The sequence below is a fragment of the Castor canadensis genome, chromosome 10 (genome assembly GCF_047511655.1).
Source record: "Castor canadensis chromosome 10, mCasCan1.hap1v2, whole genome shotgun sequence".
NCBI classification, from domain to species: domain Eukaryota; kingdom Metazoa; phylum Chordata; class Mammalia; order Rodentia; family Castoridae; genus Castor; species Castor canadensis.
The window spans coordinates 143,404,997-143,430,003 of NC_133395.1; the positions used below are offsets into that span (position 1 = coordinate 143,404,997).

Consider the following 25,007-nt stretch of genomic DNA (forward strand, 5'->3'; position numbering starts at 1 on the left):
GAGACTGGAGTAGGGCAGGTTGTGTGTGCGTGTGGCAGAGTAGGGCAAGCAAAATGCAGTCCCCTGGACTGTCTCCTTGTCCTCATCTGCTCCCATCAACGTCCCATACCCAGACCCCACATCCACCAGGACCCCATTCTTCCTCAGCTGTGCCAAATAGACTGTGCTTTTTGAAAGGTTTTCTCCCAAGACTGCTCCCCTGACCTCAAAAACAAATGCAGTTTGTTGCTCCCTGACTTCAGCCAGCCAAGAGGAGCCGAAGGGGCCACAGGGCTTCCTCTGCCAGGACCTTAAAAGTAGGCAGAAAGCCTGATTTGGCTGCAGCAAGCATCCCTGCTGAGGCAGCAGGGCAGGCCTCCCTGCCAAGGGTTAGGAAAGGCGATCTCAAGACAAAGGCTGTTTATCTGTCGCCTCTGCCTCCAACCATCCTGTGGTTTGGGCCTCCAGAGCTGGGAGAAAGTCCCAGTCTTGCTCTCGGGATTTTTAGTTTCCTTTCGAAATTTACATCATCTTGTGCAAGAACTGGTCTGTCAGAGCTGCCAAGTAGGGCAGCAGGCCCCAGCCGGGCTTCTCTGGCGGCAGTGACTTCACATTTGGAACATAGCAGTGAGATAAGGGAGCACTTCGAGGGGACCCGTTCCAGAGTGCATTTGCCTTTTCTCATAGACTCCACCTTCCTGGCCAGCCCCATGTCAACCACTGCTGTATTGATGCTCCATTGTTCTGCTGCTCCTCCGTGCCTGTCCTTGTGCCTGTCCCCTGTCGTGGGGCAGGCAGCATGGCAAGAAGTCCTGCAGGGTAGGGAGGGAGCACTGGCTTTGAAACCTAGCTCCATCATCTAAACCAGTTGCGTCCTGAGCACCTCATTTCAATATTTAGGGTCTCATTTTCTTTTCTGTGAAATGTTTTTTTTTTTTGAGATGGGGTCTCACCATGTTGCCCTGCTGGTCTTGAAGAAGTTGTGGGCTTAAGTGATCCTCCCATTTCAGCCTCCCAAGTGGCTGGGAATACAGGCTGTGCCCTATGCCCAGCTTGAAATGGGGTTAATTATACCCATCTTCAGGTTTTGTCTGGCCCAGTTCCTATTATTATTTCTCCTTATTACGGATGGTCATAAAATAGCAAAAGCCACAAAGAGAACTAAATTGGAGAAGAGGGTACTCACTGAAGAAGTTTAGAATGGAAAGCTGGCCATATGTGAGGAGTTAGAGGATCTTCCAGGAGGTGCTGACTCCTAACCAGGGAGGTCTGGAAAGGCAGACAACAGTGGGTAGATTGGAGGTGAGGGTGGGCAAGTCTGGAGAGTTCCAGAGGGTGTGGAGCTGGCATGAGAAAAGACAGGAGGAAGGATTGGGCTTGCTTTGCGCCCAGTACTTTGTCGCTTTCAGAGTGCCTCTCTCATTTGCCCTTAGTAGCCTGAGCAGGGCAGGGAATCTAAACAGAAGGTAATGGATTTCTCCAGAAGGCACGGGCTAAGATGCAGCTGAGCCACACCTGGGTTCCATCTCAGCTGTTCCCAGCCTCCATGCTGCCTCCTTGAAGGGAGGAAGGGCAGGTGGCCTGGCGTGGTGGGAAAGACCAGCCCAGATGACTGCACTCTGATGCCTTGCTATCAGAGTGCAGACTGTCTAAAACTCTAAAGCTGAAAAAAAATGGGACCGGAAATTTTAAAGACAAAGGCCCCAAATGGAGAAAACAGCACTTTCAGCTGCACATTTGGGAACCATTAGCACAGAGGTACTGGTTGATTGATCTTCACTGTCTGGGAATCCATAAGGGGAGACAGGTCCATGCAGCACATCGACTGACCTAAAACAATGATCGAGCCTTTTGTTGTTACAGACACCTGGGCCTAGCTCAGACTCGCTCTGTGTGTACACACATGCACACACACACATGGACACACACAAGGCAAGAGGGAACACAGCACCTGGAGTCAGGCCATGTCTTGCTCCAGGCTCAGTTTGTCCATTTGCTAGGTAGATGTCCTCAGACAAGTCAGGTGTCCTATCTGAGTCTCAGCCTCCTGGCCATGAGGGGCTAAGAACACCTACTTACACTTTGTACCCTAAAAAGTCATTAGGAACTAATCACAGGTGTTCCCAGTAAAGCAGCCCAATCTTGGAGGGACCTGTTCCCCAGCGCCAGGGAACTAGGAGAGTTTTTCTAGGACCTTCCTGGGCACGTGGAACAAACCAGGCTTGGACCCTCTGAGGAGAGGCCATCCTGACCCCTCCCTCCCCGGAGTGCCATTCATTTCTCCAGTGCATGGACTGAGAGCCTGCTGGGATAGGCAAGTACCATCCATAGTGAGTGCAGGGCCTTGTCCAGGAAGTGGGCATAGAATTACAGCCGTACCTGAGATCTGAACAGAGTACAGAAGAATCGCAGACTCCTTCCTTTGGGGTAGAATAATGAGGAGCCAGGGAAGAGTTTCCAGAAGAGTAATATTTTAACAGGGCTTTGAAAGTCAAGTAGGTGTTTTCTACAGGGTGGGGAAGGGCAAAGCCTTTCCAGGGAGGGTGACATCTTGTGAAGCAGGGCTGGGATGGGAAGGGGGAGGATGGAAGAACTGTGACTCAGTTGTGGGGAGAGGCAGAATGGAAGGTGCAGGTGACTGGGGTGAAGCTGAGGAAGGGGCTGATTGACCATTGTGGTGTGGCAGGCATTTGTGATGAAGTCATGGCACACATCAGAAGCAGGCTTGGTTGTACTCTGACTCCACCGCTCTAAAAAGAATCCTCTTTTCTCCATTTGATGAAACCCTGCAGTCAGCTCCAATGTACCAGTACCTGGATAAGAAAATGTTCAGAGAAGCCTACCAGATTGCTTGCTTGGGTGTGACGGACACTGATTGGCGGGAGCTGGCCATGGAGGCTCTAGAAGGACTAGAGTTTGAAACTGCAAAGAAGGTAGGCACGTAATTTGATAAAGGGTCCCTTAAGGAAGCAGAAGGTGGCCCAGGGGCATGGAGGGGTAGAAGCTGACTGTAGGAGGCTCTGGAGTTAGACTGACCTGCATTCTCAGCTCGGTCACTTCCTCGCTGTGAGCTTGAGCAGGCAATGTCCTTTCTAAGGAGGCTTCTCTCCAGGATTCTGAGGGTGCAGGCCCCATCCATCCTCACAAGGTTGTAAAGATCTAAATGGATAATGCTGGGAAAGCCAGACATAGGAAAAGCATCTGGTAGACTCTGGCTGTCAGTCAGTTTTTTGGTTTTTTTTTTTTTGGCAGTACTTGGGTTTGAACTCAGGGTCTCACACTTGCTAGGCAGGTACACTACCACTTGAGCCACTCCATCAGCTCTTTTTTATATTGGATATTTTTAAGATAGGCTCTGGTCATGGTCTTGAACCATGACCCCCTGATCTCTAGCTCTTGAGTAGCTAGGATTACGGATGTGAGCCACCTGCACATGGCTGTAACTGTCAGTCTTACTAGCTATTATTTATTGTAAATCACCTAAAGAACAGCCTGGTACATGGTAGGCATTTAATAAATGGTAGCTTTTATGATTGGTGCAAGCAGTAGGCTGTTTATTACCCACTATTTTCAATACTCAGCAAGTGTGGCGGAGGAAATGGCAAGTTCCATTGAGACAGCAGTGTGGTTACTTCCCATCGTCCTTCATGACACTTGCTTCATTGTATCATTTTCTTATTTAGTCAATTAAAGCTAGAAATATGGCTGAAAACATTGGACCCCTTTCTAGACATTAGAAAAAGCCCACGTGTGTTTGCCTGAGGTAGGGAAAGGGATGGTATCCAGTTGCTCTCTGCTCTTTCTCTCCCCCTTCCCCCAGTCAAGTAGGAGCTGCTTCTTTTGCCCATAGCTACTAGTCTGGTATGGAAGGAGCTGCAGAGAGATATGTGGTACTCTCCTAGTATTAAAGTCAAGACTTCTAGGCATGAAAAAAGAGTAGACTGTACCAGAACAAGGGGTGGGGCATGGCTCAGTTGTAGAGCACGGTACAAGGCCCTGGGTTCCATCCCCAGCACAGAAAAGGAGAAAGATTGTTATATGTAATAATTATCTACACTATATTTTAAGATCTGCTAAGAGTCAGGAAAGTGGTAATGGCAGAGGGGAGTGGAGGCCTCTCCCTGGAGGGACCTCCTTCTCCTTCCCTGCCCAGAAATTCCAGGAGAGATGATGAGCAACAGAGGATTCCTGGGATCTGTCTTGTTTGTTGTAGCTGGGAATGGGATTAAATATCTTCCCTTTAGGTTTTCACTTTCTTAGGACACCTAGGAACCTACACCCAGCTCCTGTTAGTATCACCCCACCTCTGCCTACAGTGCTTTGCCGGGATTGCTAGTAAATGGGTGTTTGAATGGATGGAAATGAAACTAGAATATGACTCTGCATTCACTTCACACCCTGCCCTGTAATCTGAGAACACTCCCTGACACTAGAATTGCTTACCCGGAGCACAGTGTTTGTTCGCTTAGTGACAAATAGATATTTTCTTTACATTTATTGTGAACAACATTACGTTTAGAGAAGTTGGTTAAGATTTAGATCAGGCTACAACTGGAACTTTATCCCACTCCTGAGTCCCCGGCCTTCCTTTCTCCAAGGAGCCAGTCACTCAGGACACAGGCTGTGCAGGGAGGTTCCCAGCCCAGAGGTATGTGTCCACTAGATGGCAGAGGAGAGCTGCTCAGTGTGGCCAGCACTGCCTCACGGCTGCTCTGCTGCCCACTCCCCTCTGTTGAGGTTACCCATGGGCCTCCTAACTGACCAGTTGACCAGCACTGGGCTCTATGGATATGGCAGGGCTGAAGAAATGCAGAGGCAGAGTTCTCATGGGGATTTCTCTAATCCCAGCACAACAGAACGAGGCCCCTTGGACAGGGTGTTACTAGCTTGCTAGAGTCCACAAAGAAGTCACTATAGCCCAGAAGAAGAGAGGAAGCAGGTTAGGGCCCTAGCTGGAAAGCCTCAGAGTGGACTGAGACCTCGAGTGCCCAGCATTGGCCATGGCATGGCCCCAGGAAGCTGTGATGTAGGAGGTGGCATGTGAGACAGCATGGCCCCTCAGGCCCTTGTTCATGTGGTGACTGCCTTGCCTTTCACAAATTCCTCCTCAAGAAAACCCACAAAGCTGAGCCCAGCAGTCAAGACCAGCCTGGGCAACACAATGAGACCCTGTCTCAGATATGAGAGAGACAGAGACAGAGAGAGAGAGAGAGACAGACACAGAGAGAGACAGAGACAGAGAGACACAGAGAGACAGAGACAGAGGGACTGAGACAGAGAGAGAAAGAGACAGACACAGACAGAGAGACACAGACAGAGGGACTGAGACAGAGAGGGAGAATGGGAGAGAACCCACTTGCCAGGTTCCTGCTGTCCTGCTGTGCATGCTTTACTTAATCCTGGCCTGCCACTGCCCATGCTCAGTCAGTGAATGTATTTTCTCAAGGGGACCTCCTTCCTACTTGTACAGCTCTGAGCTTAGGGAAATTTAGTGATCTGTTTAATCTGCTGAGCTCCTCTTTCCAAGTGTGGGCCCCTGAACTGAGCAGGGGTACAGAGGCCAAGTAGAATTCATCTCTGGGTCCCCAGCCTCTGACAAGAAGCTGGCCCTTTGGGATAAAATGATGAAGTCACGTTGTGGTCATCTGTGAGGTGGTCAGAGGCCGGATAACTTGCTCACTTTCTGAGTCTTCTTAGGAGGAGGGGATGCAGCTAACTAGAGGCTACAAGTGGCTAGGGTTCTGCACTTTAAATCCTGAAGGCCCCTGGAGCTGCTGCCTCCTCTAGGCACTCAGCCCCTTTCTGGACACAGTAAACAGCACCGCTGGGTGAAATGTTGACAGCAAAGCCATACAAAAGCCAGCTGACATGATGGTCATATTCCCCTTGACCCCTTGTAGAATCTGAACAGTTGGCGAGAAGCCTGGCTGGCCCCAGTCTGCCTTTCTCTAGAAACTCCTATCAGCCCATAGGTTAAAGTGCTGCCCTACTACAGATTCAGGGCAAGGGCTATACTGTCATGATCTGCAGGAGAGTTTGTCTTCTGGAGACTTGGAGTGATTCATTCACTACCATCCCCCTCCTTTAGGAACTGTCCCCTTCCTCTCTCTCCAAGTCAGCCTGTGGAATCTGTGTGCCCTGTGTCCCTGTGTTCATGGCCTCATGGGTAAGCAGAGCTGTCTCCTGCTTTCCTGCCAAATCACCAGGATGTGCCAGCAGGCTCCTGTCAGTGCATCTCATTCACCCTGCTGAGGCCACTGCCTTGAAGTCAGACCCCCATCCTTCCCTAACCATGGAGCTTCTCCCACAGAGACCACGTCGCAGTATCAGAGTTTTGTTTCACCTAATCTCAAAATGATTGATGCAGTGGGGACTTCTTTGTTGTTCTTTGTATGGACTAATCCTTGGGATAAAGCAAGCCTCGCTGGGTGGCAAACCTCCCGAACACATGACGATTAATCTATGCTTGCTTCCCCTCCTTGCTGGCTCCCTTTCTGGAGATTGGCGTCCCACCCCAACCAGTTGCCCACTGTTGAAACTGAGAAGGCAGCTGATTGCATTTTTTCTTCTTCCCCATAGGCTTTCGCTAGAGTCCAAGACCTGCGGTACTTAGAGCTGATCAGCAGCATCGAGGTAAACTCTGAGGCCATCCCCTTCAGAAAGTGTGGGCACTCTGAGGACAGGGCACACAGCTAAGGGGACAGAGTGGCCATGTGGAAGACAGTACCCCTGGTGGGGGGGGGCGCAGTGTGTCACTTGGTAGCAGGTGAGGCGGGTGGTTCCCAGGCCGTCTGAGCTTTACTTTCTTGTGAAATGGGATCAGCTCTCCTCCACAGGATTGCTATGAGGTTCTTGGTGTGTGGTTTGCATCCCTGGAGTGGTGGTTAGCTGGTTCCTGGACTCCAGTGATCTGTCAGTATAGCAGGCATTTTCCCCGGGGCACCTGATCTGAGTTGAACACCCCAGTGCCTCAGCCCCACTGCTCCTGGCTGAGAACTGCCCTTGTTCGCCAAACCAGGAGGCTTGGGGGGTGGGCTAAAGAAGCTGTTCTAAGTGCACTATATATGGGTGACAGTAGACACTATTTTTAATTTCTGTGTATCACAGTGCTGTCTGACTGTCTGTAAAAAGGCGTACATATTTTTTTCTCCTGAACAGATTTATTGTGAGGCTAAGGGAATGTGAGACACATTTGAATTCCCAGATGGAAGCAGTGAGGAAACCAGCAAATGTCTTGTCCCTCTAATTCAGTTCAGCATAAGAAACACCTGTCATGGGCCCAGCCCTGTGCTGAACCTAGTGGGCAGAGAGCTGGGGAGAGAGGAGGCCTGCGGGGGCTCCTAGTCTGCCAAGCAGGACAGGAGCTGCCATTTGTAGAGCCTGCTCCATGCCCAGTTTTAACTAATATGTGTGTTGTTCTGAATCCAGACTTAGCCAGGTTCTGTTGTCATTATATTGCATTCAAAGGGTAAAGAAACAAGTTCAGTGAGGCTATGTCCCATCTCCAGGGGGCCACAGCCAAAAGCTCAGTAGGAATTCAAACCTGTTTCCCAAGCTCTGCCATTTTTACCTAGGTCATCCCCTATGGACCCCAGCAGGTCACAGGTCATTGGTGTCTTCGGTGGTTTACCTGCCTGTGTGGGAGCCATCTCCCCATGCTACCAGTGCAGTCCAGTCTCAGGAATGGGACTTGGGAATCAGCTGGCCTGGATTCTAGGGGCAGTCTTGATCCAAAGCCATGGAATGTAATTTTTCTCTACACAAAGTAGCTGGCCTCTGTGAAGATCATTGCTTGTCCTTTGTCATTTTCTACTTAGTTCAAAACATCTGCCTCTTCTGGTGTGCCATGAGCTGGGAAGTCAGTCAACTCACAGAGTTGTCTCTCGAGTAAAGCACAGTGCTCTCCGAGTAGCCCCTTTTTACTGCTCTGAGGCCTTAGCTGTTTGCTTCTGGCTGTTCAGCATTATTCCAGAGAGCTGCAGTTCCTGGTGGGTGGGAGTTCCTTTTGGTTAGGTGAGCTAGCGTGGCACTGATAACAAGAGGAGGGGAGAAACTGCCCATATTGTTATCTGCCTACTGAACATGGTAATCTTCTGTGACCTACAATGAATGTGGTTTCAACTCTATGCCTACTAAAACCTCCCCGCCCCCTTTTTTATTGATGGTATTGAAGTTCGAACTCAGAGCCTTGCACTTGCTAGGCAGGCGCTCTACCACTTAAGCCATGTCTCCAGCCTTTTTCTCTTTAGTTTGCTTCTATGCCCAGGCCAGCCTGGACACCAATCCTCCTATTTATGCTGGTATGACAGGTGCACACCACTACACCCAGCTTTTATTGGTTGAGATGAGGTTTCTCAGACTTTTTACTCTGGCTAGTTCTGAGCCACAATCCTCCCCATCTCTGCCTCCTGAGTAGTTAGGGTTGCAGATATGAGCCACTGCACCTGGCTCAAGACCTCCTTTTTTTATTTCACTATAAGACCTCAGTTCATTTCCAACTATTAGAAGTTAGTTTATTTGGCTGATGAGCACAAATAATTATTTTTGTCATTGGGGAAGCGTGTTGCCTCCAGCTGTTAAAACTTTCACCAGCTTGTCTGGGAGTTTGATTGCATGTCTCATCTTCCTCCAGTGTGATACACTTGCTAGGAAACAAGCACAAGGCAACTGCTGAGAACGAGGGACTGGGTGCTACTGAGTGTTTACAAATACTCAAGCTGTAGACTAATGAATGTTCCCCAACTCAGAACGAAGACATGTACTTCATCCTCTGCACTGCTGAGTACACACGCTTGCTCATGTGCTCACTCATATACATCCGCACACTTGGGCATGCAGGTGTGCGGTGGGGGACCATCACTCTCTTTAGGCAGAATTATGGGATGCAAAGAGCAGACCTGAGTCCAAATGCCAGCTCTATCTGACCTTGACCTGTACCTCACCTTGAACTCAGCTTCCTTCACTATGGTAGTTTGGCAGCATGAAGGTTGCTGACAGCATGAGTTTGTGTATGTATAAACTATGTCCCAGAACCTAGGAGTTGTTCAGTACATGTTATTTTTACCTTCTCTTTAGAAACAGGAGCATGGCAAGACCTGTTATCCTACCTTATGATCGCCATCTTGCCTAGATACCCTAAACCGTCTCCTTGTCTGTCAGCCTGGGTCACAACTCTCAGGACTGGGAGTTTGGGAGATGTTGGGAGTTTAGGGATCATCAGTGAGTCGGCAGTGCACATTGTCCAAACCATCCAGTAGTTACCTTGGAAGAACATACAGGAAAGCAGCCTTGAAGAATTTCCACCAAACACACAAAGGTTTGCATGGTTTTTGATCTTCACTGGTCTAGAAACAAAGTCTGCTTTTGTTGTCCAGTGTCCCAGCAGAAATGTAGGTGCAGCACAGGAGCCAAGTGTGGGCTCTGGGGGGAAGGCTCAGGGCTTAGGCTCAAAATAGCATCAGCTAGCCTTTGTACAGTCTGCTTCCTGCCACTGCTGCAGAGGCCATTTCCTGTGCTTCTGATTTTCCAGGAGAGGAAGAAGCGGGGCGAGAGCAACAATGACCTGTTTTTGGCAGATGTGTTTGCCTACCAAGGGAAGTTCCACGAAGCCGCCAAACTGTACAGGAGAAGCGGGCGTGAGAGCCTCGCACTTGACATGTACACCGACCTCTGCATGTTCGAGTACGCCAAGGTAATCCTCCACCTCCTGGGCCCGGGCTGCCACCAGGAGTCCCAGGGGTCTGACCTGCAGTGTTCACATCATGTCCCCCATGAAACGGTGCAGACAGAAAATAGGGATTTTCTCAGAAAGGGTACGGGTAAAGCAGTTAACAAAGGAACCTCAAGGGTGCTGGTTGACACTGAAAGCTGACCTTGAAGGCTGACGTCAAAGGAACAAAATAGGACAATTCAGTCAGCAACAGCTGCATTGGCGTAAGTACACCAGCATGGTGCTGTCACCAGGCACTGAGTGCTTACAGCTTTGGGGCTATCTGTTGCAAAGTCCCTCATACCTGTATCAGCAGCCACTAGGAATCAGTGTCCTCAGAGAGGAACTGGGCTAGCCAGCCATGCAGGAAGATGTGGCTCCCTGCAGCCAATGTTCCCTAGTGCCTGCCTGCTTTCTTGATTCTACTGACTGCCAAGAAGCCAAGACAGTCCCTACCCTCAAGTATTAGCGCAGTGTGGTTCATGAGCTTGGCAGGTGCAGTGGCTCCCACGTGGTGGGAGATGGTGGAGAGTCCCCTTTTGCATTTGGGTTGGGGGGGACGCTCTTCAAGTCTCTAAAAGATCTAGACCTTTGAAGGCACCTGAACCAGGCTCCTAATGACTTATATGAGAATGAATCCCACTAAGGAGCCCAGAGAAGCCCAGATATTTGTAGCTCAACTGTATGCATGTGGTGGGAATATGGTGGAGGGTAACAAAGATGAAGTGGAAAAGGCAGTAGGACCTGAAGCCTATAGATCTTAGATATGAGAGGAGGCACAAAGGTGGTGCCCAGGTACCTGCCCAGATACGGACAAGCAGGAACTCCTGGCCATATCACAGGGAGCTGAATACAACCTGCAGCTCAGCTTACCAAGGTTAAGAGAGCCTCGATGCCTGCAGCAGGAGGTGTCTTCGTTCATCTGCCTTTCCTGTAGTGGCAGAAGAAGCTTTCAGAGTCTTCGGAAGTGAGTCATCAGCACAGTCAGTTAGTGACTGTTACCAGTAATCGCCTATGTCACAAGTTCAAGATGGAAAATCTTCCCCATTTTTTTCTGCTTGTGTGTTCCTAAAAATGGCCAGGTTCTTTTACTGCCATTGTTATTGGGACTACAGGTTGTAATTCCTGTGATACGGCCTGAAGTTACTGCTCATCCATATCTGGACAGGCACCAGGGCCCCCACCTTGGTGCTTCCTTCCCTTCTACCTCAGATCTGGGGACTGACTTCAGGTCCCTCTGCCTTTCCTCTTCATCCTCCTTACCCTCTGCTGTATTCCCACCACATGCATATAGGATTTCATAAAACGTTCACAATGAGCACAGCAAAATCAGTGTATCTCCTCTTCCTGGGATAACAAAACTTTACCCAGGGACAAAACCTTAAACTAAAGGGGTGAATCCCAGAGATAGAACTTAGGCATCAGGAACATCCAGGCCTTTAGTCCTTTGGGACTGATGCCCTTCCCAGAGCCACCATAGCCTCCCCAAGATGGCAGCTATTGTACAGCCACAAATGCCTTCCTTGGCATCTGGAGTGCAGCATGCTTGAATGTGGGCTGGGGTGAAGGCTTTTCCGTAGCTGAGGCTCTCTGTCCTCAGAGAGCCACAGAGCCACAACCCAGTGTGCTTCAGAGAGTTGCCACGAACCATCTACAAAGCCCTTACAAATGCCAACCTGTAGAAAGATTAGGAAAGCAAGAGGGCTGAGTGTGCCCACGGGGTGGGTGTCCTGTAGCCCTCTCCCTGGCTGGCCCCTTCTGCCCCTGCTCTGGAACCCACTTTGTGTTTCACTTCCTGCACCCAGAATCTCTCACCTAGCAGTGCAGCCCATCTACACATGCCATCTGCTCTGTCTTTCTTTGAAGGTAAATACTTGGGGCTTGTTTTTTCTTTTAGTTTTTGATCACAATTCCAAGTAGGTTGGTTCCATTTCAAGCTGCCCCTCCTCCGGTAGTCTGCATTTGAGCAAATGTGTACACACACATTATGTTGGGGGTGGGGAGATACACTGCTTATTAACATGGCATGTTTTTGTTTACTTGAAAATTGCTTCCCAAGATTCAATCTGGTTTTCAGAAAATTTTTAAATTACATTCCCACGTACAAATAAATTGTATGCTTTCCGGATAAGTGACATGTTTATATGGTGATAAAGGGAATTATAATGCTCTTAACTCTTATGTAGTATGTCCTTATCAAAATCACCAAGCATGAGAACACTGTTTAGTCTCATTCATCACTCAGCACAGCCTCTTTCTGTCCACTTCAGGACAAAGTCTTTGCTGTGGCCCCCAGATAACGTGTAAATTAGCTTCATGGAAGCAAAGAGCCTTTGAAAACCCACTTTGTTGAGCCTCGAAGGAACCATTTAAACTCAGCTTCAATTAAGTCACAGCCCTTGAGCTGGACGCCTAGGCTGGAGGAAGTGCACCTCCCATCAGAGGAGACTCCCAAGTCCTGAGCTATGGCCTGCATAGTCCCCTCGGGAAGATGCACCAAGCTTAGGGCCTCCCCTTAGCCTCTGACCCTTCTTCCCTTGGTCACCCCACAACCACTGGGCACTCCGTGAAGTCCCTTTGAGGGACCCTCCTATTCCCTTAAATGCCTGTCTCCCCCTCTGCTAACCTTATTTATCCAGCCAGGTGGGCAGTTTCCAGCTTGGTGAGGCATAGAGTCGACGTTGTTGCAGCTGTAATGAGTGGAGAGTGTGTCTGTAATGTCCCAGGTCAGACTCAGTCCATGGCTGCTTTCCCAGCTCTCTGCCCCTCTGTGAGGAAACCAAAGGCCATCTGAAGAGCCCCTGTCTTTTATTGGGTGCATCAGGGTAAATGATGCCCTTCCTCCCTTTCCTAAAACACTCTGTTGTCTTAGGCCAACCTAATGTATGATTTTAGGGGCTACATAATTACCCTGAAAGCAAATGGAAAAAGAAACGAGCTGATTGTTCAAGTGGGTTTTTAGCATATATTGACTGTACTCTCCTGACAAATGAGTGTTAATCACAGGGAAAGGAGTGCTTTTTTTATACCGTGTGAGGTTGACACAGCACACTCTTGGTAGGGTACATTCTTCCAGAGACAAACTACTTCTCACTAGTAATGCAGATCTGTGATGAAACCTCTCAATTTCCCTTTTTGAAAAGCCCCACCTTTAAGAATGTCAGCACCAGGGTTGCTTCAGCTGTGGTATCTCCATCCTGATGAGTGGCAGTTTTCTGAGGCTGTTTGTATGTATTCTAGGGCCAACTAGGGAAGCTCTGTTGAGGTGGAAGGAATCCAGACCCTGCAGCCCAATCCCTGAGCCTCCAGGACCACAGGCCTCTCTTCTTCACTTCAGGTCACCTGTGACCTCCCTACTCCAGGAGTCCCCACTCCTGCAGACCTGACCTCAGGAGGTGACCTGACACCATTCAATTGAGAAGGAATGAATCAAAGAGGGTTTTGCTTATTAACTGTGCTGGGCAGATGGGCAAAGCCAATGTGATGATTTCTTGAATTTAGGCAACAGAATGTTTTAGCAAACAGATGTGAATAGCACTTTTAGTGTGGTGAAGGCCAAGGAAGGGCCCAGCCTGAGGCTGTAGTGTCATCTTATATGAATGAAGATTATAGAACTGAATATTTGAAATTGTGCAGCCAGGTGGTCCAAGAATAACCAAACTGTACAGTGCATGAGTAACCTGTTCACAGTCCCCCCACCTTATACCATTTGTGTGTGGCACTCCCAAGAGTCTGGAAGGTGGTATTTAACTGAAAAGCAAGTGTGAATTAGTGTGAAGGGAAGGAAGCCCTGAGGGCTACAGTCCTTGACATTGTCCCAGGCCCCCCAGGAACACCTGTGGATGATCCATGAACTCCCCTCCCAGACACCTGGGACTGCCCTCCACTCAGCCACGCAGGGCTGGGCTCCTGCCTGCATCCTGATTGCCTGCACAGCCAAATGGAGCCCTTCCCTGCTCTGGCTTTCAGGAGCTGACGTAATGCTGGCACAGGAAGTCCTAATCCGGAGTGTTTTTGTTTGTTGTGCTTCCTCAGGATTTCCTTGGATCTGGAGACCCCAAAGAAACAAAGATGCTAATCACTAAGCAGGCTGACTGGGCCAGAAATATCCATGAGCCTAAAGCCGCTGTGGAGATGTACGTCTCAGCGGGGGAGCATGTCAAGGCCATCGAGCTCAGCGGCGACCATGGCTGGGTTGACATGTAGGTTTCAGCCTCTACCCCAAGGAGCACTTGGCAGCTTGTCACATCATAGCAGCTCTGGGTTTTGACTGACAAGGGAAAAAACGGTGTTTCTCTAAGTGTCTGAATCAAATGTGAGAGTGACTGGGCTCTCTGGGAGACACATTGAACAAGGCAGTCATTCCTTTGAGGAACATATTAGAGCTCTTAGAGAAAGGGTGGCAGGGACTGGAAGGGGACACACCCAGGCTCAGGCTGCCACTGGCTGTGCAGGCTCTACATCCCAGGCACTGGGGTGACCTTGCAGGACTTTTTTTCTCCCCCATACTTCCACACCCATCTTGCAGATGAGGAATTTTCAGACTCATAGGACACATGAGTTTGCAAAAGACTGAACAGCTGGGGAGTCTTGGGGTGAGCTTCAGACTCTGATTTGGAATGTCTCAGTGCCCACAGTTCATGCAATGAGAGGAACCAAAAAGAACCAGGAAAGTTCTTCGGTCTACCAGAACAGCAGGTTCCTCCCAGGAGGGGCCATGGCTGCTGCTTTTAGGAGGAGTCTTTGTATGAAGAAGCCTTGGTGAACTTTATGGGTAGAGATGGTCAGAAAGGGAAGGAGCACAGGCAGGCGGAGCAGCAGAAACCATGAGTGGGTCCTGGCTGGAATTAAAGGTGCGTGGGAGCCAGAGGAGGAAGGATGGTCACTGCCAGCGGCCAGCAGAGGAATGGGCTGGCCACTGGGGGCCTCGAGTACCAAACTGAGGCATTTAGATCTGTTAGGTAGTGAGGACCCTTGGTCAGGACCATGCTTTCAGAAGCCCCCTGGGGGATGGAGGGAAAACTAGAGGAAAGGAGATCAGGGGACTGGTCAGTGCTGTAGACTGGGAGGGACTGTGGTGGCTGATAGCACAAGAGAATGGAGGAGCTGGAATTTGGCCACCTGGGGTGGTGGGGCAACAACTCTGAGCTCTGCCTTAGTGGTTGCCAATGTCAGGCACCAAGGCAGAGAACAGAGGAGGAGTGGGCTAGGGCTGCATAGGCATAGGATGGGCTCAGTGTTAGGCCTTGGTGTGCCAGATCTCCAGTGGTCCTCTTAGGACAGTGGGCTTCACACTCCCATGCATGTGTGCATGTGTGCGCTATGACAGCTAGTGAAAGAGATTGACCGCGTCTGAGCACTAGAGGCCCACAAAGAGATGTTGGTAGTTAACGTACCACCCTACCCTTCTCTTGTCCAAGAATAATGTCTTGATATTTGTCCCCCAAATCTTTCTTCCACCTCCTGCCCCGCCACATGTCATTTTCACATGTCATTTTAATTTGCAAGCACTGTGTTTTGGGTTACCCTGGGGACATTTAACCAGTTCAAGAAAGAGAGGCTAAGCATGTTCTGTCCCTTTTCCAGGTCTGGCTGTAGAAGGAGCCTGTCCTCCAGGGACTTTGAGTTTGATGGGTGGAGGGCTCTAAGGCTCTTAGGGGCTGCCTGTGCCACCTTTCCCTAAAAACATATCCTTTCTCTGCTGAGTGTGTTATTTTTAGAGGCCATTACTATTCTCGGTGCAGATTGACAGGCCTCCTGAGCTTGCCTGTCTGAGACATGATCTGCTATGCCACTTTCCATTCCTTTTCCACACAGAGCAGGCTTGGTAGAGCCCTTGCCCTGAGAGAGCTGCTTTTACTCCAAACCCCAGGCTGACCAGAGCCAGGAAGCACGTTCCATCCAGCCCCATGTCCCCACGAGCAGCAGGAAAGGCTGGTTACCACTGAGAAGATGTGGTGAACATCTGGGCCCTGCAGCCCCTCCCTGTGGCCAGTACCTTGGCCAGGAAGAGGACACTGCCAGTATTTGTGTAGCCTTCCTCCTGCCCAGGACAGGCCCCCCCTTCTTCCCGCAGAGCACTGGGCACCGAGCAGTTCTCACGCCCCAGCCTCTGCCTTCCTGTAAGAATTCCTGACAGACACAGTGGTGGAAAGAGCACTCTGCCACTTCCTGGCTGTGGAGTCTTGGGCAGGGTGCTTCACTCTCCACCTTAGACTTAGGTCTTCTCATCTGCAAAGTGGAAATAATAGTAGCCATGCCTTAGGGTGGTAGAGATTCAGTTGAGCTCACACATGGGAAAGCTCTTGGCATCGTCTTTGTTCCTGGTAGTGGGTTGGCAGATTTCATTTTTATCCCCAAGTCCTGTTGGGTAGATTTGGTACAGACTGTGTCTTCAGAAGTGACCTCTCCTGGTCCCTGGCAATGCTTCATGAGTGTGTATTCAATCATTTAATAACCGCCCACCAAGCACCTTCCCGGGTCCATGGCACTGTTAGCATGGGGCACAGGGGAATGAACAGACACGGAGCCTGCCCCTGAGAAGACCAGAATCCTTTGCTACTTCCTTCCATCCAGCCCCTCACAGGGGTCCCTTCCCTCTTCAGGTTGATCGACATCGCCCGTAAACTGGACAAGGCTGAGCGTGAGCCCCTGCTAATGTGTGCTGGCTACTTCAAGAAGCTGAACCACCCAAGCTACGCTGCTGAGACCTACTTGAAGATTGGTGACCTGAGGTCCTTGGTGCAACTGCATGTGGAGACCCAGCGCTGGGACGAGGTAAGGGAGAGCCGCCTCGTGGGTCGGGCCTCCTGAGCCTGGGCAGCAGGCAGGTGGGTGATGGGCACCTTTGAGTTGGGGATAGAATGAAACTGCCCTCATGACAGAGGAGCTTTAGTCTGGCAGTCAGGAGACGTAGCCTCTAATTCTCTGAGCCAGAGCATCTTGGAGGGCCTTTCCACAATAGCTTTTTTTGTTCGTTCATTCTTTCATTTGTTCATTCATTCAGAACATCTGTAATGGCTGTAGCTCTGTAGGCCTGTGCCCTAGAAAGAATGCCATCTCCATGAGGGTCAGAGGCACCACCCAACTTGGCAACATGGCAGCCTGTTTTATAGAGCCATAGCAAGGCCCTTTCTGGGTAAGAGCAGTCTGGCTCTTATCTGCTCTGAGGAGAGGCTCCTTTTGGTGAGATGACGAGGGCATGGATGAGAAAAAGGTTGGGCCAGAAACAGAGGCAATAATAGCTTATCAAGATAAATTGACCAGGAAATTTCCTAGGCAGCATGAGGTAGAGCATCTTAGAACCACCAGGTCCTGGCTGCACCTCAGGCAAATGTCCCCTGGGCTTGTGTCTTGTTCTCCAGGCCTGGCAGGTGGCCTGGAGCTTGGGAAGCAGTCACTGAGTCCCATGCAGCACCACGTCCCCAGTCATCTTTGACAGCTCATAAGCAGTGATGACGATAATGTCAATCCTGTTTCCTTAGGTGTCGCCTGCAATTAAAAGAAATCTGTTTGCAGCACTACAGGAGCCCACGCAAATCCTCAAAATAAAATGTTTCCGATTTTGTGCCGCTTCTGTGGTCCAGAAACAGACTGTGTTGTTATTGAATCCAGTCAGTTGCATATTGCTGTTAATTGCCTTTTGTTTTCAAAGAGCTGGTTTGTTTTTGTGTTGCTGGGGGTGGTTGTGGGGGAGGCACTCTCCCCCTCAGAGTTGTCAGCCTGGCAAAATGTGACATCCCTGATGGATTCAGCCAAGAGCCACGTCTTGGTGGGGCTGTGGGGTGGCTTCATTACGAGTGCTTCTGCTCTTCTCTCCAGGCCTTTGCTCTGGGCGAGAAGCATCCCGAGTTCAAGGATGACATCTACGTGCCCTATGCTCAGTGGCTAGCAGAGAACGATCGCTTTGAGGAGGCCCAGAAAGGTAGGCCACACAGACTGCCATTCAGAAGACAGCGCCAAGACACAGCTTCCTGGCCTTTCTTGTCTGTAGGTCCCGCGTTGCGTGACTTCATCGTGGGATGTGAGGTGTTTGCTAGTGGAAGACTTTGCAGCAGTGGACAGGACATGGGCCTTGGAGTCATGTCTACCTGGGCCCATCACTCACCTTTGGCAGGTCCTGTCTCATCCCTGAGCAAAGCACTGTGCATGACAGGGCCTCTTCCCCTTTAATCTCACTATGCCCCATGGTGTGGGTACCACTGTTATTCCCATTTTGCAGTCGAGAAAACTGAGGTTGAAGGAGGTAAAGGAAACTGCCTGAAGTCCCGTGATTAGGAAATAGCTGAGAGATCTTGGGAGCCAGGGTGCAGTGAGGACAAAACAAAGAGTACCACCTGAATGGCCGCATCGCCTCACCTCCACTTTCCTCTACTGAGGATAGAAACTAGGGTTGTGCTTCTAGTATGAATAAAGGCGGCCTCTGCTGCTCAGCTTTTCCATTGGTGAAACGGGCTGCACACAAGGTATGGAGGCATCTGAAATAGGAGCCAAATCAAGTACAGAGCTTTGACTGGTAGCATTAATCATAATTTAAAAACCTGAGTGCCTTCCCTGTGGCAGGTGCTGGCTGGGTGCTTAACCTACGTAACCTTGAATCTTGCCAGCAGCCCTGCACAGAGACATGGGCTAAACGTGCTGTGCAAAGACGTCAAGCTAGCAAGCGGCAAGCCAGAATTGGACCACGATCTGTCCAACTGGGGAGCCTTATTCTTCTGGCTGTTTTGCTGCCTATCTAGGACGTCTCCTAATTGAGTTGGGTGTGTCACATTCCATAGCGTCTCATTTACACTTGTACGTGGTAGCAGTTGCCACCTCCAGACACATTGCTGAGCAAATGTCTCCCTGCCGGAGCTCCTCAGTTAAAGCCCCATTGCAGGACAGTGTGTTCCCTCCCCCGTCAGCACTTTCAGAGCACCCAGTTGCTGAAGTATCTGCTTGTTTGGGCAAAACACATCAACCTATCCATCTGTCTGCGTCACTCTTCCAAGAATCCATCGCCATAGTAACTTGGTACTCAGACACGAGAGAGAGATGGGAGGGAACAAAGCTAGACCCTTTCCTTCCTTACAAGTGGAGAACAGAGACCATCTGAGTGCCCACAGGTGGGCAGGTGTCACGGCTGCGAGCGCTTCCCCAGCTGCCCCACCATCCTGAGGGGTCAGGGGTGGGTGCTCAGGAAGTTTCTGATAAATAGATGTAACAGTGATTAAGAAATTTGTTGCTTGTTTCCACAAGTGTCTGGTTTCGAGAACAGGCCAGATCTTTCACGGTTGACACAAGAAAGCACTCTGTGGAGACAGCCGAGTACTTGAGCTCAGCTCCATTCTTTGACCTTGGGCGTGACATTCTATCGGTATCTGACAAATCCCATTTCATTGCCCATTAAAAAGGGGGCTAATTTTCCCTTCTCCGAAGTCTGCTGATGTAGTGAGGTAAATTAGCAATGAAAGTGTTTTGAAAACCACCAAGCTCTATAGAGTGGCAGGTCTTCTCAGTGTCACCTGGAGTCACAAAGCTTTGCCCTGGAATGGAGGAGGGCAGATGGTCACTCCCCTTGGGCTGTGCCCTGGGCTTTGCTTCCTCATGTTCATGTCTTTGCTATGCCTTGATAAACTAGGTTGCCATTTCCCAGCCCAAAAGTAGTGTGTCTCACTGTGCTTTTTCAGGATGCAGTCCTGGATATTTATAGCCTGCGGCCTGAGAGGCAGCATCCCAGCAACCAGGCACTGGAGATGCTCTGTGAGCATCCCACTTCCAAAGCCCCCCCTTGCAAGCCCCACATGGTTCCCTGCCTCCTTGTCTGGCTCCTCAGATGACATGTGCTTTCCTGGCCTCCAGCATTCCACAAGGCTGGGCGGCAGAGAGAAGCAGTCAGGGTGCTGGAGCAGCTCACACACAACGCAGTGGTGGAGAGCAGGTTCAGTGACGCTGCCTATTACTACTGGATGCTGTCTATGCAGTGCCTTGATATCGCTCAAGGTAAGTAAACATAGCCAGCCGCCTTTCCCCAGCCTCGCGCTGGCACCAGATAAAATGAGAAGAGTTGGAACATTTCATTAAAGCCCGGGCTGGGTTATTGGATGTATTGTCCGTGAGCCTGTGGCACAATCTGGTGTGTCATCTCTTTCTAGTTTGCCCAGAAGTAGGATAGTCTGAGGGCTGGGTAGGGGTTACAAATGGCAACCTGCTGCCCTGCACTGCTAACTCAGAACATCTCTCTCTCTCTCTCTCCTGTTACCTGGGATCCCATAGCTGGGCCTAGTGAGCACTGGCGTAAAAAATTTAATTATGTGAAAAGAGGAAGAAGAGGTCACTTTGCAATAACAAACTCCAGATGCTTTCATCCCCATCCTGGCAGAAAACAGTTTCAGTGTTATTTTCATAAGATTTCCCATGATGCACTGAGGAAGCTCTGGAATGGAGGGGACAGGGATAGATGTTCTTTCCCGCTGGTCTGAGGCCACATGCAGGAGGGGAAAGCACTGGACATGAAGGCTGCAGGGTGACTTGGAGCAAGTCCAGCTCCTTCCCATGCTCCATGTGCCCATCTGTACCTGGTGGTGGCCCTGTCCCCTTTCAAGGCCACTGTGAGCTTCACAGCACCATACTTACAAGTCCAGGGGTGAGATAGCATTTTTTGGTTCTGGTCAGTGTCATGCACTTCTGACGCAGCTGCACCAACAGCAGAGGCACATAGCCAGTGAAGCTGTATCTTCCCACCTCATCCCTCCAGGTTCCTTCTGGGTGTCTGGTTCTTGCCCAACAGAACAAGCTGGGAGGGGCCAGTGTGTGACCTGGGAGAGACATATCTTCAGGTACTTCCTGGCCAGGAGCCCTGCCCAGCTGAGATGCCACCATCCAGGATGGACTACTCCCAGGAGGGCATCTGTCCTCTAGGCCCCTCTCCTTATTGTAGGCAGGTGATACAGAAGAACCAGTGGCTGTCAACTGTGCTACAGCCTGGCCCTTCCTCCGGTGGCCAGTTGGCAGCTCCAGTGTTTGACACATCTTCTCCCCCCCTGCTGCACACAGCAGATCCTGACCAGAAGGACACAATGCTTGACAAGTTCCACCATTTCCAGCACCTGGCTGAGCTGTACCACGGCTACCATGCCATTCAGCGGTACACGGTAAGGTGGCCAGGAGGTTGGGAGAAGGTGCTTGTAGTCCCCGCCCGCTCACATCTTAGAGAGCAGTAGGCTCTGAATGGGAAACTAGACCACAGGGCTCAATGAACTGCTGAGAAATGTTGTCTCCTCAGGGAGGAGAGTTTGGTCACCCTTCTCCTGCTATTTGTTTGTCATGCAGCAAATTCTGGGCTTCTGACTTACAATCCAGAACCAGAACAGGCCTTTCTCATTGCTAGTTCAGGCTTTATGAGCCAGGCAAATGCTGATTCAGCCAGAAAAGGACTGCCTCTCCACAGCGATGGAGTGGGCGTCCACTGGCCTCTCCTCTAGATGAGTGAAGGCTTGCACTCCCTCCCGGATCCACCTGCCACAGACTTGCTGTATGTCCTCAAGTGATTCACTTTCCCTCTCTGGCCCTCAGTTTCCTTCTCTATAAAAAAAGAGGGCTGGCCTGCTCTCCAGTGGACCATAGTTCTTTGTAGGCATTCCCTGATTCCTTTGATGAAGCCATGTCACATAAACCTCGCGGCAATGGGTGACAGGCTGTGATCAGCTTCCTCATGCTGAGCATCTTCTCAGTCCTTCCACAAATGCTAGCTAAGCTTATACAGTGTGAGCTTATCCTATGGCAGTGAGCTAGATGGTCCCAGTGGCCAGTCTGTTGTGAGCACCTGCTGTGTGCTGAGCAGTGTGCTCAGGTCTCCACCACATCAACTCACTTCTTCCTTCAGCCACACTGAAATAGGTACTGTTACCCCTTCTGTGGATAAGGACACTGAGAACACTTGACTCTCAGCTGGCTCTGGTCTGGGCTCACTACCTGTCTGGTAGAGGAAGAGCCTCTACCTCTCTCTCCTCCAACTTAGAGACGGGCTGCGGTTGTGGGTTCCAAAGGTGAGCTCTGGAGGTCTTGAGGCCCAGCTGTGCTGTATGACCATGGGCAAGTCCTTTCCTCTGTCTGTGCTTCAGCTTTTGTCTCTGTGAAATGGGGATAGTGACAATACCTGCTGGATGGGATGACTGAGCAGTGGGTGACTTCACATTGGTAAAGTTCTTGGAGGAGTGCCCAGCACGAAGTGGGCTTGGGCCCCATCAGCTGCTCTGCCCCATTTCAGGCAGAGGCTGCACACCAACTCCCCCACCTCCACCCTGCCCCTGGGTGCCTCTCTCCTCCTCTGTGCTAAGCCTTACATTGTCCTTGCCTCTTGGGAAGGCCAGGCCATGCCGGGCCAGCCCCAGTCTGGAGTCTCATCTGTTTCCCAGCATAGTCAAGGTCCTCGAGGGGCCTCATCTTTTCTTAATGGTTTTTTCTTTCCTCTGGCTGAGATCCCTTCAGAGGTTCTCATCTCTGTCAGGTGAGAAGCCATCAACAAAGGAGTCCAGGCCAGCCTGGAATGGTCTGAGCCTCCTTGGAACCCAGCTTGTGGCTCCTGACCTCTTGGCTCTCCTGCTCCTCCCCTCTGCCCCAGGCATGGGCTGGGGTCTCTGTAACAGCTGGCTTTGCTCAGGATCCACATGGGGATGAGCCGGGGGTCTCACACCAGCCAGGGCCCTGATGTCACCCTGGCCAAGGCTGGCTCCTTGGGCCATTCCTTCATCCAACTCATGCTTGTGTATGACAGGCCCTGTGACGAGCCTGTCACAGGATCCAGTCGTGAGCGAGAAGTTGTCCGTGCCCCCAGGAGCTCACTGCCTAGGAAACAGGACAGCCCCTTGAGGGAAGAACTGTAGGCCTGGGAGGTGACAACTAAATGGAGGGAGTGCAGAAGAGGAGGAAAAGGGACACAGCTTGAGCCAAGGCCTTGAGGCCAGTGGGAGTGTGGGATTTGGCATCAGGGCCGGCAGAACAGCACTGCCACAGAGCAAAGTGGAAGCCTGGAGAAGGAAGTGTGGGATCCTTCCTGAGCTACATGGCTTTTTTCCCAGAGAAGAGGCACCAATCTTGAGACACCCCCCACCCCCATTCTATCTGGGACATTTCTTAGCTTCTTCACCTAGTGTGGCAGAACCAGAGGCAGACGTCTTCCTGGCTTATGCTCAGAAAAGGATGCATCTCAGGTTTTCTTGGGTTCTTGGAGCTAACAGAGACTGTAGAAGCGTAAGTGCGAACCAAGAGAAGATATGGGCTCTGATCCAAAGAAGTATAAAGAGGTATAAAGTGAGCCCTTATGAGTTTGGACCAGCTGGGGGCTAAACATGGTAGCTCTGTTATGCAAGGGCCATTTCAGTGCTGGGGGGCAGCCTCACTCCCCCATTGGGAGCGTGGTTAGAAAGTACAGTCGCAGTTTATGCCCCACATGCCAGGGTCCTTCAGAGCAGGGTCTGCTGAGCCTGCACAGACCACCTGATAGAGCCTTCCCGTGGTCCTCTGTGCTGTGTTCCAACAGCCTATAGGTGCAGAAGTCCTGTTCATTGCACTTATGGGTGCCAAGCACCTCCTGGTGGGTTCCAAGTGGAAGCCTGAGGATCAGTGGTTGGGAACCACACGTGTGCAGGTTTGGTGCATTGCTCAGGCTGCTGTGGAGGAGAGCAGAGGCCTGCCATTTCCTCTAGGGAGGGTTGTGTCCTGCACTGGACTCCTGCTTGCTAGTGGTCATGTCCCCCATGCGGGAAAGGCCTTCCCTTTTAGAGCTGATTAGAGACAGCGTGACTCAGCAGGGTGAACCATGCTCTGGTGAGGGGTCGTCTGGCTGGGGTTGTGGACAGGTCCTCTCTCAGGTGTCACTTTCCTACCAGTACGGCAAGGATGAAAGTACATAGCCCTCAGAGAGTGTTCAAGACCAGATGACACCAGCTATGGTGACCACACAGTAGGTGCTCAATGCATGGGGCCACTCTGCTGCAGCAGTTCAGAGCCCTTCATCTGCCTTCCTTCCAGCGGGAACCCCATCCATTTGTTATTCTCTTGCTGCAGGAGGAGCCCTTCAGCTTCCATCTTCCAGAAACCCTCTTCAACATCTCCAGGTTCCTGCTGCACAGTTTGACCAAGGATACCCCCTTGGGCATCTCTAAAGTGTATCCTCTCTCCCTACTGTCCCACCCCTGCATCTAATAGCCCTGGGTTCTTCGCAGAGCACTTTCCTGGCAGAAACTCCATCTCAGTGGCCCTCAGGGAAGGGAGAGAGAGAGAGAGAGAGAGAGAGAGAGAGAGAGAGAGAGAGCTGCCTCCCGCTGCTGTGTGCTGCATAGGAGGCACAGCCAGGCAAGTGAGCAGCCAGTGTCCAGAGAAGATCGGCTTTCAGGGCTCTGGCTGAGCCCACCTTTTTTGGCCAGCACCCTGTCTCAAGCCCTCCCAGAACCCACAGATGAGGGCATAACTGTAACAAGGGAGCCTGGGGCCTTTGCCCTGGAATCTCAGGTACCATCCTCAGGAGGGGGACATTGTCAGCCTAGGTGTGTGGCATGCTGGGCATTGGGCCAGGCACCAGGTGACAAAGCTGCCATCTAGTAGGAGAGGTGACAACTGGCAGGGCCTGGGTCAGTGGGATGTGCATTGTGCTAAGGCAGGACTTTGGTCAGGACAGCAGCCTGGAGGAGGCTACATCCACCCTGCAGGCTGAGGCAGACAGGAGACGGTAGAGAAGATGTTATCAGGAGCACACAGCTATGGAAAAGCAGACAGCCCAGGAAGGCAAGTGTGTGGGAGTCTAAGGCCCCAGAGTGCAGTGGCAGGAGGGAGTGGCCTGAAACCTCCCAGTACATTTGCTTGTCCTAGCTGGCCAAGGACACTGAAGGGCCCCTCCCAGGAGGGCCTGCGAGGCTCCCAGGTGGGACTGGCATCCAGGAAGGGCCCAGGCCTATCACTCACATCTCAGGAAATATCCCAAACCAAGGGGTCCCCTCACTGCCTGAGGGCCCCTGCTACAGCCATGCCTGCTGCCCTCAGCCCCTGCACCCATCGTTCTAGCATGTTCTGTCCAAGCCGGCAGAACAGGATCAAACCCTTGTCCTGAGCTTCCCCTGCACTGTCCTCTAGGCTCTCAGGGATGGCTCCTGACTTGGTGAAGTCAGTGGATAGAGACGAGGAGACAAATGGCTGCACAGGACTGCTGGGGTGCTGGAGTACCCTGGAGAGTGGGAGCCCAAAGGCTTATCAGTCTCAGGCTAGGAGGCTCCGAGGGCCCAGAGAGCAGGGGAGTCTGTGGCTCAAATGTCACCCAAGGGACCCTTCCTTGGTGATGTGCAGG

General features: G+C 51.1%; 1 protein-coding gene across 7 annotated transcripts in view; it reads left to right on the forward strand.

Annotated features, from left to right (window-relative positions):
* Ift122 (intraflagellar transport 122) overlaps window positions 1-25,007 on the forward strand; it is a 66,309-nt gene that overhangs the window by 36,568 nt on the left and 4,734 nt on the right. For 2 of the 7 annotated variants that reach the window (XM_074044460.1, XM_074044456.1), the window contains exons 15-23: window positions 2,772-2,912; window positions 6,559-6,612; window positions 9,509-9,670; window positions 13,724-13,890; window positions 16,294-16,465; window positions 17,510-17,804; window positions 19,529-19,669; window positions 20,723-20,820; window positions 23,735-23,835. In XM_074044460.1, coding sequence (XP_073900561.1) covers window positions 2,772-2,912; window positions 6,559-6,612; window positions 9,509-9,670; window positions 13,724-13,890; window positions 16,294-16,465; window positions 17,510-17,804; window positions 19,529-19,669; window positions 20,723-20,820; window positions 23,735-23,835 — 1,331 coding nt within the window. The remainder of the gene's footprint in view (window positions 1-2,771; window positions 2,913-6,558; window positions 6,613-9,508; window positions 9,671-13,723; window positions 13,891-16,293; window positions 16,466-17,509; window positions 17,805-19,528; window positions 19,670-20,722; window positions 20,821-23,734; window positions 23,836-25,007) is intronic. The other 5 variants (XM_074044462.1, XM_074044461.1, XM_074044459.1 and 2 more) reach the window with 4 other exon arrangements.